The sequence below is a fragment of the Rutilus rutilus genome (genome assembly GCF_951802725.1).
Source record: "Rutilus rutilus genome assembly, chromosome: 25".
NCBI classification, from domain to species: domain Eukaryota; kingdom Metazoa; phylum Chordata; class Actinopteri; order Cypriniformes; family Leuciscidae; genus Rutilus; species Rutilus rutilus.
Window position 1 is genome coordinate 25012663 of NC_140229.1, and position 14692 is coordinate 25027354.

A 14692-nucleotide genomic window follows, 5' to 3' on the forward strand; every position below is an offset into this window, starting at 1 on the left:
AAGGAGATGCAAAGAAATTACACATTGCTGGGTGTTAGATTTTTTAGAGTCACTTTTAGAGTTATTTGCTTAAAAAAATGTTTTAAAGTGTCAATGACGTCATACACATCGTACGACCAGAGATACTGCTTTACGGCAATCCTTCAGTCACTCTGGTGCGTTCGCGCTCTGCACTTTCTTTTCTCTGGAGGCATCGACAACACAGCTGACACAGGTAAACACACGTGCTAGAAGAGTTTTTGTTTTGTTTGTTTCTGGTCCCGCTTCGGATGCCATCAAGCGGTATCTCTGGTCGTAATCAGTCCTTCACTGACCAATCAGCGTTCATTAGCAGAATGCTAGCGTGTTATGGGCAACAACAACTCAACCTGTGAGAAATCGAAAGGACATAAGTACTCTTTCATTCAACTTTCGACCTATAACCCATGTTGAACTTACAAAACCTACACTCAAATGTGAAATTTCTCAACGGCAATCGGGTGAAAGAGACACATTTAGCCGTCTAGCCCCATAGACTCCCATTCATTTTGCACTCATGGCGATCGCCCCCAGTATAACTCTGGTGGAACTACAACCAAAATTCGGTACAATAGGACTTAATAGGGAGTGGGCAGGCTCTCCGTAGACGGGCTCTGGTCGCACCTTTGACGCAGTGCAAGTTCTGTCGCATACTGTGACGTCGACTGCCTAAAACTCAGTTTTTCTCAGTTTACATACAAACGTGCAAACAGAGTTTTCCAAAATCTCCACTCTGGCCGGAGTTTTTTAGAAAGAATCATTTTCAGAGGCGAATTCTCCATTTGCGTGTAAACGAGGGGCACAACCGAAGGGAAATGTCTCAGTTTTTCAAAATAACCATATACGTGTAAACGGGGCCCCAGAAAGCTCTGAATTTGGATTTTTCCCACCTCCTACTTGGAAATAACATCTGAAATACCACTTGAAGTTGGACATTGTTAGACAGATCGATCAACCCCGACCTCAGCTAGACGTGTCATTTGATGTTACTTCCAAGATGGCGGAAAGTCAAGTTTTCAATGAGCATAGCGTATAGAGCTACCGTATGTCAAGCGGTCAACTTTAACATTAGACATTAAGTTTATATAATGATACCTTCATTTTTACTTTTTGTCGGCTGTTTTCAGGGTGAATGGCAATATGTTATTTTTATTCTGTTTTTGCCATATTGACTGAAGTGCGACATTTCAACTGGGATATTCCCAGTTCCACACATCACCTGGTGTTGGTGAATATCAGCTAGTATTGCGATATTGCATTGCATAGAGAACTCAGCAATATTGGGTTTCTCTCCAGTTTATTACAAAAAATATAAAATTTTATATATTACACTACAAAAGACATTTACACAACAAAACACACAGTAAAAGGTAATAGACAAACAATTATCACATAGAAACTACACCTTTTTTTTTTTCTGTGCTTTTCATTCTTTTCCCTCTGCCTTTATTGGACCAAATATGATGAAATATTTAAACAATATATCATTCATTTTGCTGATAAAATGCATTTGTAATGCGCAGCCCACCAACACCATGATGATAATTTTGTATTAGAATAAATGTTTGGAAACGATTTGATGCACTCAACATCAGTGATTTATGCTAAAATTATTTTAGTCAGTATAGTGATTTTAGACATGTTTTTGGGGTGGTGGGTTCAAAAGATCAAATAGTAGTGTGAAGTTATACAGTAATTATGCAAAATTGTTAAACCTTGTGCTTGCCTTTAACCCCAAAGTTCACAGGGCTACAGAACAATTTTCTGTGCTAATCAGTAAGCTTTTTAATTGCAGCTACATTTGACATTTCCAAGTGTGAATTAGATGTATTTTGCGTAACCACAATCATAAATGTCAAACAAAAGGCAACTGTTCTATGTTTATGGCTACAACTAAGTTATCTAAATTTACATATTCTAAGTAAACAACCTGATAATAGGGCAAACATGCTTGAAAACATGATGAATCTGGCTTTTCATTCTGACAGACATGACCAATGGTTATGAAGAAATATCACTACAATAAACAACAGCCACAAATCTGAAAACACTCAAGCATTTTGCAGTTTTAAAGCATGGCGTGTGGTTGGTCAGGTTAAAATGTTTTTCAATCTACAGTCAAACAGTTTTTTCAAATCCATTACTTTTTTTTGCCATTATTTTGAAAATACAATGGGGTTAAAACACGTGTATAAATTCAATCTAAAATTATATTTAACTTAATATGATACATAGTTAACCCAAGTAAATGTCAGAGCAAGAGAAACTGCATTGCATAAAATACCAATTTCCAAGTATAGTATAGTAACATTCATTGCAACACATCAAATAATATTCACTCAGTATATAACAAACAGAGCAGATGTATAAGTGCAAATCAATGTAGATTCAAATTAACTGAAAATTTGTCATTAACTTTGTTAATAAGATTTTTGACCATTATTAAATCTGATCGGCACTGAACACTTCCTTTTGACTAATTTAGGAGCATTATGCTGCTATTTATGTGATACGATTAAATTTCAAGAAATTAAAAGTAATATATATATATCTACCAGAGAGGTTTTAATGGAAATATTACACTGACTATAATTATGAGCAGTTATAAGAGGTTTTGAGGAAATATGTGACATACTTGAGCACTTGTTAATACAATCTTGTGGCCTTTCAGTAGTGTTAATAGGAAAATAATGCGCTGTAATAAACAATTATGAACCTAAAATATGGTTAGGAATGACCTAATGCCTGTCATTTCTGAATATGAGTCCTATATCTATAATGCATGTGTGGCAAGTTGTCGATTAACAGACAATAATTTCAATTTATACCTCAGTGTACATAAAAAGACAATTGAAACTTATTTTACTGCTCTTTTTGAGAAGTTAGGCATCCTTCATGTTCTATTGGAAATGTTTACCCTTTCCTATTAATTGGGGTCAAAAGTCAAAATGTACTGAAAATATTTAATTTTGAATAAAATGTAGAGTCACATTCGTTGACAGCCATATAACCATATAACATCTGGATTATTGTCAACAGTAACCGACACTCTGCCTCAGATACGGCACATATATTTTACTTTAACAGTTTTTTTGCTTATGTAATGTCTGACATATTGAACCAACTTAAAGTCAACATGAAACGATATCTGCAACCCAGTGTACTTCATTAACATGATGTGCTTCATAGTATCCCAATCTACAATTATTTCCTAAGTTATTACATTTAGAATTTTAGAGGTTCTACAGATATATGAAAACAATAATGAAAAACCAAAAACCTGTATTAATTAAGAAAGTAAATCGGGTCCGTTTTGAGTTCATGTTGACTTTAATCTCACCATGCTGTGAAAAACGTAGGCAAAAGTATGAGTAGCAAAATATAGTAGAGTTCACACATCAATGGTTAAAACAACTTTTCATTTTCTATCTAATGAAGCACTGAGAGGCAATATAAACATTTATTGACTGGACTGAATATACATAGTATGTTAGCCCACCCGCGCACTAAAGTACAGTATATCAACCCCACATGAACATGGATGGATGCATTTGAGCTCCACTTTATCTACGCAACTGTACACTATTTACAAGTAAAACATCAAAACGTCAGTGGAACTAAATAAACATGTGGTTTGGAAACGTGTCACATTTTCAAATACAAACACACTTCCTCCGCCCTTCATGACACATATTTTGTGCAAAAAGGAAAATGATCCTGTCCATTTCTTTGTCCTCTTATTGAATCAAGGAAGCAACATTTTAGAACAAAGTAAAATCAACATCAAGCTCGAAATCTACTATTGCTTTGTTTAACACTGCCATTCGTTCCCTCAGCCCGTGATATGACTTCAGTCTCACTGCCTGAACTTCGCCCCAGGTGAACTTCGTGTGAGAAAAACATCCGAGCCGACCTTGGTCTTTTGTGGAATTCCGGAGGTAATAATATTGTTGAATGAGGTCATGGAAAAACGCTATACATTCAGCCCAGAGACACCTGATCCCAAGTCAGTTGTCCTATCTGGAGATGTGCCACACTTTTCCAAACAACGACTCAACATTTCAGTCAAGTTCCTCCCGCGACTCTTAGACGGAGGCTTTGCACAAACGAAACAGTCACCGTTTGTACATCTATCCGGCGTTTCTTTTTTCTTTAGCGTCAGATTTCCATTCGTTAAATAGTTCCGCTCAATAAATAAGTGTCCATAGAAAGTGCTAGGCTACTATTGGAAGTTCCTCTAAAGCAGGTCTCAGATGGGCAAAGTGGCGTTCATCATTTGGACTCGCATCTCCTGAATGCTGTTGAGAATCTTTTTCTGATGACCGGCCAAAGTGACTCCAACCCTCCTAAGATCTCTGCAAAAGAACAACATACAGCTATAAAATATGTTTCTCTTAGGGTTCATTGATAATGATTAAAAAAGCTGGAATCAATCAAGGTTTATCTAGTGATTTGTAAAATTTGACTTTCTAATAATGAAAGTAAAACGTCTTTTTTTAAAGCTATTTTTGCCACTACATTTGTTTGATACACAAAATGAAAGAAAAGACCTTAAAAAATGCCTCACAAGTAAAAACATTCTACTATGCTGATTTGATGCTCAAGAGATCACGTAAACTATGCTGTAACAATTAACCATTAGAAAGTGCATCCAAATCAAAGATCAAAACATGAAATGGAGGTTACACTCTCAGTAATTTTAACAGTAGATGAACAGCAAACAGGCTCAATGTCCTCCACAACAGATGACTTACTCCAAGGTCATTTGAGTGACTACTTCCAGAGAAGTGTATCCACTTTCCATGAAAAGCTCGGTGTATCGACCCATTTTTATGGCCTCTAACCATTCCTCCACCGATCTGAATACACAGCCCTCGGGGCTCCCGTGCTCCACTAATAAATTGGACACTCTGCGGGAGAGACAGGTACAGTGGTGAACAAATGGATGCATAAACCTGACATTAAAGTTCTAGGTGAAGGCTGGATACTAAAAACCTTTACAGATCTGAGCTGACACAAGCAGAATAATGTACCATCTAACAGGCTTAAAAAAAAAAAAAAAGAAAAAAAAAGGCATATCACAAATGTATATTGCACGTTTTTTCCCCCTCGAAATTTGTTACAATACTATAACTGTTATAATACACAGTAAGGTCCAAAAGTCTGAGATCACACAAAAACAATTTCTTCACATAATCCAAAAAAACAAAAAAAAACAAAAATGTATGCCTAAAATAATTGTAATTAATTTGTTGGATTAAAAAAAAAAAAAAAAACTTACTGAGAATGGAAACGAGATGCCGCATCATTGCGTTGACGCTATGGGAACGTCTTCAGTATAAGCCGGTGTCTGAATCACGTGTAGTACACGTAATCTATTGGCCACGGGCAAAGTCAGGTGACGCTTGCGAGAGCGTCACCAGGTTCACTGGTCTGAAGAAGCCAAGCTGGCATACTTGAAGTATGGCAATGCAACGTGGCGTCTCGTTCCCATTCTTAGTATCCAATGTTCAGTTCCTTTTTGAGGGAACACCGAAGCCGCGTCATTGCGTTATGCGTTATTACCCACGCCGCCATACTGAGAGAATGCCTGCACTACAGGTTATACTTGGTGAAGGTGTGAGGACACAAGGCTGGGCCGTAGTGAAGAACCCGATACTGGTAAGCTTCAGCAAAAAAAAAAAAGCAAACCTCAGGAACTTAATATTTCTATTTGAAAATATGCGTAGTTTAAGTCTATCGTAACAAAAAAAATCCTCAAATTGGATTTGAGACGTACGTTTTAACGTCAATATCTTGAAACTGTAAATACGAAGAGTACAGTTCAAAAGACGAAGATCAAGGTTGGGACGCAACCCTCAGTCTTTTTTGGTTACCAAAAAGTACCGGCTGTAAAATCCTGAGTCTCTTACTTGGAGGGGAACATTATCTATGGCCCTTTTGTCCAGGAGAGACTTCAAACTCCTGTGAAAGCAAAGGAATCTTCTCTGGCTTCACCGTAGTGGGGAGCACGCCATTGAAACAGAGGATGAGACTTGAACTGGACTCTGCAATCTTTCTCTATAAGAACCCAAGGAACCAACCGAATTGGATGAGAAACCCTACCAGGAACCCTGCCGCAGGTCTACCCCTGGCAGGCTGGGACTGGGTGCGGTGCTCGAGCCCCAAGTCTTTGCTAGGGGGAACGCGATCAGCCACACTGGGCTTCTACTCCTCCCTCCTTGAGCTAAGCTGCAGGACAGGAGGATGAGGGCCCAGGCTTTATGGAGGGATAAATTGCTAGAATGGTTCCGACTGATCCTTCGCCGCCTGAAACCTATCAACGACGATGTTGGCGGAGCTGAAACCTATCAATGATGGCGCTGGCTGTGCTGAAACCTATCAAATGACAGCGTTGGCAGTGCTGAAACCTATCAACGATGGCGATACCGGGGCACACAGCAAAAAGGCTTTTTTTCATCCCAAAAAGGTTGTGAAAAGCCAAACAGCCCCAAATCTCAAAACTGACCAGTGCATTTGTCTATATAATGTCCTGCCTTAAAATTCAGAACAAATATTTATATGAAACTAAGCTTATAATCCTGCTTTCCGATGCAAGTTAAATCAAACTTTATTATGACTATACATATTAATAAAATCAGTGATCCCTTGGCCACACTTGCTGATATTATCATCCAGGGCAAAGAAAGAAAATTACAGTGCAATAACAGCTACCGAAACATTCCCAGACTCCAAATCAATTTCATATTAAACTTGAATGTAACTGCATAACACAATTACTGATAATGGATGATTCCAACGTGTAAGAATGAAGAACACTCCACGTGCAGCAAATGTATTCGATACGTATAATCACAGTAATTGGAAGTCATTTGCACACTGTCACTTCTGTTTAACGCGACATTAAATCATGAAATGTGAGTGCGTATTTGTCACAAGTGTCATTAAACCTTGATTTCCTGTGACAAGCGTGTAGCACGGTGGTTAACCCTCGGTTATCCATTTTTCACAGACGTCACATCATTTGTGATCTCAATCACATGCCGTAAATAACAACATAATTAGCATATGCTCTGATGGGAACAATAAAGAACGAGAACAAAGAAAGTTTATTGAAAGGACAGTCACACAAATCAAAATCATGAGCAAAGTAAACAATAACGGCTGGTCGTTTACCTGTTAGATGGGTTAACCAGACCCTTCAGGCTGCTGGGATTGCGGATGAGTTTGTCCAATAAGCTGACAATCTCTTCGAATTTTGGCCGGCTGTTCCTGTCTTTCTGCCAGCAATCCATCATGAGATGATAGAGGGCGGTCGGGCAGTCCATGGGACCCGGGAGTCTGTAGTTCTCCTCCACTGCCTTTATCACCTGAGACAACAGAAAAGATTGCAACCACTTTACATCATGTTCCATAATAAATATATGATGTGCCCTACGTGTCCAAACACTGATTGTTCTGGTTCATGAATTGTTGCTAGGTGGCAAAGTCAACACTTGACCTTGCCATATATGGCTTACAGAGGCAGATGGCTTCCTAGGCATCATTAACTGGCACCTTTATAGTGACTTATTTGGATGTTCTAAACAGGCAGCAACAACAGTAACAGTATATAACATTTAAAAGTTTAGGGTCAGATTTTTAACCCTCTGTTGCTGCTCGCGTGTCGGGCTAAAATTAACAAATTACATATACACGCACACACACACACACACACACACACACACGCACACACACGCACACACACGCACACACACGCACACACACGCACACACACGCACACACACACACACACACACACGCACACGCACGCACGCACGCACACACATATATATACATATACATATACATATATAAATTTTTTTTTTTTATGAAATGATTGTCCTTTATTTTAGTTAGATAATATTTTTTATTTAATATTTAGTATTTTGGGGGGATTTGATGGTACTAAATTATATTTATGCAGTAGTTATAATCCATTTATTCACTTTTTGAGCATGGACCTGAAAATGAAATTTCCAACTTAAACTGCCGTAAATCTTAAATGCTTTGGAGCACAGACTTAAGTTTGGTATCTTTTTAAAGATGACACTTGGCAGATTATTTCTGAAGTGAAAAAAAGTTGAAAAAAAAGTTGACTTAAAAAAAGTTAACATGTTTATATTTATTGTTATGAAAACTGCACACACACACAAAAAAATACAATTTAATACAAAAAAAAAGAAAAGTTTAATATGAAATATAGATTTTCCAAATCAAGTTTTACTCAAAAACTTCAGACAATCAAAGCTATAAATCTAAACAAGTTGTGCTCCAAATTTGAGGTTGATATCTCAAATAATGAGCTTTCAGTAAGAGTTTGTTTGTGTGCAATACCAAACCTTTCCACTAGATGCAAGTCGTCTCACATTAATTTTCAATGTGGTCATTTTTGACCGTGAACAATACAAGTGTGACAAATTTTTTAGGACCATTTAACCTTTTCGAATCATGTCCATGATTGTTTGTTTGTTTGTTTGAGTTCACACAACAACATAATTATACATTTAAAAAAGACCCAACAGAGGGTTAAAAGGTTCATAATTGTATTAAGTAAGGACACATTAAATTGATCAAAAGTCACTGTAAAGACTTTTTTACATTTTTTTTTTCTTTATTCAAAGAATCTTTAAAAAAAGGTTTCTTATTAGAGCAGTAAATTGCATTGATTTCTGAAGGATCATGTGACACTGAAGATTGTTTTAAATCGATTTGAAATTATTAAAATTAGTGCTAAGCAACGATTAATTGCAATTAATAGCATCCAAAATAAAAGTGTGTGTACTGTGGATAATTATTTTGTATATATAAATACACACATATGCCTGTATATATTTAAGAAAAAATTGTTATTTATATAATCAAATATTTATATTTATATAAAATGTATGTATGTATGTGTATATAGAGGAAAGGATAGAAGCGGCGAAAGGTGAGAGAGAGAGATATATATATGTATATATATATATGTATATATGTATATGTATATATATATATGTATATATATATATATATATATATATATATATATATATATATATATATATATGTATATATATATATATATATATATATATATATATATATATGTATATATATATATGTATATATGTATATGTATATATATATATATATATATATATATATATATATATATACACACACATGCAAATATGCATATGTGTGTATTTATATATACAAAATAATTACACAGTACACACACTTTTATTATGTAGATACAAAGTTTTATGTTGGATACGATTAATTGCGATTAATCTAATTAAAATACGGAACTGTTATTTAAAATAATATCATTTCAATATTACTGTTTTTACTGTACTTTGATCAGAAGATTCTTCAGAATTTTCAGATTAAGCATGTGTTTTTGTAGTGCCTAATTTGATCATATTATATCATATAATTAATGAACATGAATAGACAGCTATGTTGTGCTACAGAGTGAATTTAATATATCTATTTGATAACTTTTTGTGAGATTCAAAAAACTGGAAAGATAAACCAGAAATCTGAATCAACAAAGAGCGTCTCTCCTCTCCTCCAAGCTAAAATAAAATCCCCCCCACACTCCCACATCACAACACTACATCAACAGTGGCTCCCTCGCGGAAAAGCCTCACAGAGAGAGAGCCGAGACAGACAGAGAGAGAGAAACACACAAGTGTCTGGCTGAGCAGAGGAAGCCGAGATCTGAGGGGAACCCTCAAGAAACTGTGAAATAAAACATCAAATAACTTTCCCTTCCCGAGTGTGTGTGAAACAGATTAATGATGGAGCGCAGAACAAGATGTGAGGCGCAGATGAAGCCGTCACTGGCAACTGTAAAGGAGGAAAAAAAAGGTCAGTCGTGCTTGATAAAACCATGACTGCTGTGTGCACCTCCTTCTGGGATATGGTGGGAAAACATAAGCATCGCCTTGCGTTTCATCTCTGCCTGCAAATATACTTGTCATCTCATGCGCTGACATATGACATGCGCATCTACATAACAAAAGACAGCGAGGCGGCTGCTCGGCATGTGCTTTTCAATATCTGAAGCTGTAATGGCTTAATATATGCAAACAAAACTCAATAGCCTGTAGTAATAAAAAATGGTCCTCGTTTGTTATGTTTTTACAACATTAACTTTTGTGTTTAACATTTAGGTGTATATTTTGTTTTGTTTTGGATAGACACTGATCCGTACACTATTGTGCACCTTAAAAAAAAAAAGAAGAAGAAATTACACATTTTTACCAAATATATTTCATTTCCATTTCAAATAAATGTCGCATTCAGTCGCTCACGTTCGACGTAGTAGACGTGTCGACTGATTGGGATCACGCTTAGGGAGCCTGTCATCTGCGAGTATTGATAAAACGAGCCAATGCACACATTGGCGTGCAAGCTTTGCATCCACGCTCCGCCCCGCAGCGCGGGTATAAACACGGAACCGGATGCACGCACCACTTGTCTTTCGCTTCGGAGCCGATCGGTCTTCATGAAAGTGTCTCTGAAGAGTGTTTATTCATTCAATGAGCGAGTGTGTCGGTGCTTCTTCTGGAAGTCTCTCCCGGTGCTGGTGGTTCTACAGCGCGAGTGCAGTGGTGGTCGTGAGCTTCTGAGCGCTCAACTGCTGTTTTAACAGCATTCCTTTTTGTGTTTGTTTGTCTGACGGCCGGTTGAGGGCGAAGAAAGTGAGTGCTTCACTGGTACAGGCTGCACCATCACTGTAAGTGTTGCCCCGATCATTCCCCTGTGTGCTCCGGCACTGGTGAGTTTTTCATTTCCTGAAAGAGCAACACGGGTGTGTTTGCGTCTTTTTCAAGATGTCATGCCACCCGTGCATTTCTGGATGCGGTCGTTCCCTGTCCCCTTCTGACGTTCACAATTGCTGCATCACGTTTGGGTTTACAGAGGCAGCTTTTGTGGATAGTTCATGTTCTCATTGTGAGGATCATAGTGATGGCTTCCCCACCCAGTAACCAATCCCTGTGGGCCCCTCACTCCTCTATCACACCGCAGCCAGTGGGACCCACCGTTGAGCGCGCTGGTCCCTCTGTAATGGACCGACCAGCCGTTTCATTTGGGGCCCCTCCAGATTGCAGCATCGGAGGATGAGCTGGCCTCTGGAGATGATGACTCGGCTGTGTTATCTCCCTCTGGGAGTGTAACGTTGCCCGAGCCAGATCCAGAAATGTCAGCTATGCTGAAACGGGCCGCCGAGGCTGTCGGGCTCGCGTGGAATCCTCCACCGTGTCCCGAACAGTCTCGGTTGGATGATTGGTTTCTCAGGGCAGGCCGCGCTGGTTCTCAGCCTGCCGCCCCAGTGCCTTTCTTTCCCGAAGTGCATGGAGAGCTTACCAGTTCGTGGACGCCACCTTTCTCTGCCAGAAGAGAAAAGCCTGTGGGCAAGCTGCTTCCTCTTTGCATGCCATGGCGTTGCTACAGGTCTACCAGGCCAAGGCACTCATGGACATGCACAAGGGTAGCCCAGACCGTGTGCTCATAGGTGAGCTCTACATCACAACCGACCTTGCCCTCCGGGGCATGAGCGTTGCGGTTTGACCGAGCGGTCTGGCGATGTCCACCCTAGTGGTCCAGGAGCACCATCTCCAGCTCAACCTGGTAGATATGAGGGATGCGGACAAGGTTCAGTTCCTGGACTCCCCCATTTCCCAGGATGGGCTGTTCGGCGAAGCGGTTGAGATCCTCCGCCTGCTCGTCCCCGAGGGCCCTGCCACCGCTTCCACTCCCGCTGGGCCTCCGCAGCAGCCTCTAACCAGGCCTTCAAGTGGCTAACGCAGAGACGCATTTTCAGAGATGCTCCGTCCCCAAGACTGGTCTGCTGAGTTCGACCTGAAGGACGCGTATTTCAGATCTCTATCCTTCCACAACGCAGGCTATGTCTGTGTTTTTGCGCTCGAGGGTTCGAAGTCAGTACAAAGTCCTACCCTTCGAGTGCTCCACAGCAAGTTGGGTCTTCGGGTCAACTGGGAAAAGAGTAAACTCGCCCACGGGCTGAGGATCTCTTTTTCCGATATGGCGATGGACTCGGTCCAACATGTCTCTCAAGAGGAACGTGTCCAGTCGGTGCTATACAGAAGTGAGAAAGGGTCCCACTGAAACTTTTCAGAGGCTCCTGTGGCGTATGGCAGACGCAGCCGCAATAGAACGTCTTCCTCCATATGAAGACCGCTTCAACACTGGCTTCACAGCCGAGTCCCAAGGTGATCAGACCTTTTGTTTCTCCGGGCCAGCCGCCCCTAGAACAAGTGTCCACCAACACCGGCTGAGGGGCCACGTACAACGGGCATGCAACAACGGGGGTCTGGGCGGCCCTCCGACTGCATTGGCATCAACTGCCTCGAGTTGCTAGCAGTACACCTTGCTTTGAGACGCCGCAAAATGCCGCTGCTCAGCAAGCATGTACTGGTCTATACAGACAACATTGCGACCGTTGCGCTACGTCACCTCCTCCTATGGAGTCAGAAGCTTCTGAGGTCGCCTCATTCCACTTAATTTTCCGGCCTGCTCAATCGTGCCATCGATGAGGCCTCACAACAGCCTATGGCCCAGGGAGAGTTGAGACTCCATCCCCGGGCGGTCCAGCTGTTCTGGGACCACTTCGGGGCCGCACAGTTACATCTGTTTGCCTCTCCAGACTCGTCACATTGCCAGCAATATTTACTTAATGGAGATTTTTTTTATTTTATTATAATTTAATTTGTCAATACTTATATAAATATTTAGCTTTTTAAATTAATTAATCTGTTAGATGGTAAATTGCATTTCGCTGTGGAATAAAATTAGTATCAAGACTCTGATTCTGACCAAATAAAATTCTCAAAATATTTTTTTCGTAAATTAGACATTTTATTTATGAATTTAATTAATAATTTATTATAAATACAATACTTTATAAACTTAGAGGTTTCATAAAATAAATAAGAGCTTCATTGGTCTTAATAAATATACTTACACTCAGGGTTATTATCGTTAACTAAAACTAAAATTATTAAAAATATTCTATAAGGAATAAAGCTGAAATAAAATAAAATAAAATAAAATAAATTTACGAAATAAACGAAAATTAGAAATGATGCCTTGGCAATAAACTGAAATAAGTTGAGGTTGAAGCACCAAAATTGTTAACTATAAATAAACAAACACTAAAACTAATTAAAGCCAAAAAAATAAATACAAATTACTGAATTACTGAAATTACTAAAAACTCTACTAAAATTAGTATGAAAGCTTAAAATGTATAATAATGAATAATAAAACTATAATAAAATTAAAAATAAAATTAAATAAAAAACACCATGCTTTATAAGCTGTCCATACATTATTATATGCTGTATGTTTCAGTGTCTATTCAAATGTTCAAAGAACAAAAATGTGGGATGCGTGCCAGTGAGATCATGTTTGTATTCAGTCAGAGACAGAAACAATAGATCCTGTAAGCTTCTGGTAAAAGCTACTGTACACAATGTCCAACACCAAACTCCATTACGCCCGGCAGATTTCAGTCTGCAGGGATCTGATGCTCTTTCCGTGCAGAAAAGCCAAGAATAAAATCTCTGTGGCCAAAACCTGGTTTTCAACCCAAACACCCATTACCCAGCATCCCGCGTGTTCCTTTTCTCACATGACCTTTGACTCGACCGCAGGCAGATGTACCGCAGTGGGAGAAAGATTTGATCTACCCCCAACCCAACCCCAAAATCTGCATGGATCTCTGCCCACTGATGGGGTTCGATATGTCGGTTTAGCTCAGAGTTTACCCTCACTTCCCGATCCATTTATAGACATCAGCATTCTATCGCTCTCATTTCCCCTAAGGCAAATCCGAGAGCATATGAGCGCTGAAAACGGCCATGGGAAGCAATTATTGTGTTGTAGTGTTAAAACACTGCAGGGTAAAACTGCACTTTGGCTGTAACGCTGCCCTACACAGAATCTTTTCATAAATGTATACTATATAATCACTGGATTGTAAGATAGGATTATATTTATATAAATAACAGCTACACTGAAAAGAATTGGTGTAGAAACAATTGTCGCTCAGAAATTGCTATTAATTTCACAAACAATTATAAAGAAACAGCAAGGAACACATTGAATTAAATGTAAAATAGTGAAGTATTTTTCTTATAAAATGTACCTAAATTATTTTTGTTTTATTTATTACTTAAAAAAAACTGTCACCATCCCACCAGTAGGACGTTTGCAATTACATATTTAAAAACAACATTACATTTATAAACATTTAAAAAATTTTGTAGGCCAGTCATTTTTGACCGGGAACACCACAACTGTAACAAGGTGGACTAAAATATGCTTAAAACGGAGAAGTTTTTCCTTTGAGTTTTCCGTGTACAGATGACATCATTGTCAAAACGATCCCCGTTCACACGGATCCGTGAAAACGACTAAAAACGCAGTATTCAGTATTCTGCTGCCAGACCATTAGATGGCGATGAAACACTATAGACTGAACACGTAATGCGCATGTGCATGACGTCATCGTCTTCAGAGAGTCTCAATTTTGCTGTTTACATGGAGTTTACGCGGCTGTTTTTCACGGATCCATGTGAATGGGGATCGTTTTGACAATGGTGTCGTCTGTATGCGG

General features: G+C 39.0%; 1 protein-coding gene across 2 annotated transcripts in view; it reads right to left on the reverse strand.

Annotated features, from left to right (window-relative positions):
• Positions 1-2894: 2894 nt before the first annotated feature.
• epha5 (EPH receptor A5) overlaps positions 2895-14692 on the reverse strand; it is an 82097-nt gene continuing 70299 nt past the window's right edge. The window contains exons 15-17 of one of the 2 annotated variants that reach the window (XM_084401036.1): positions 7195-7388; positions 4773-4928; positions 2895-4373 (exon numbers count right to left, since the gene is read on the reverse strand). In XM_084401036.1, the coding sequence (XP_084257162.1) occupies positions 4268-4373; positions 4773-4928; positions 7195-7388 (456 nt within the window). In that variant the 3' untranslated portion in view covers positions 2895-4267. The remainder of the gene's footprint in view (positions 4374-4772; positions 4929-7194; positions 7389-14692) is intronic. The other variant, XM_084401037.1, reaches the window with a different exon arrangement.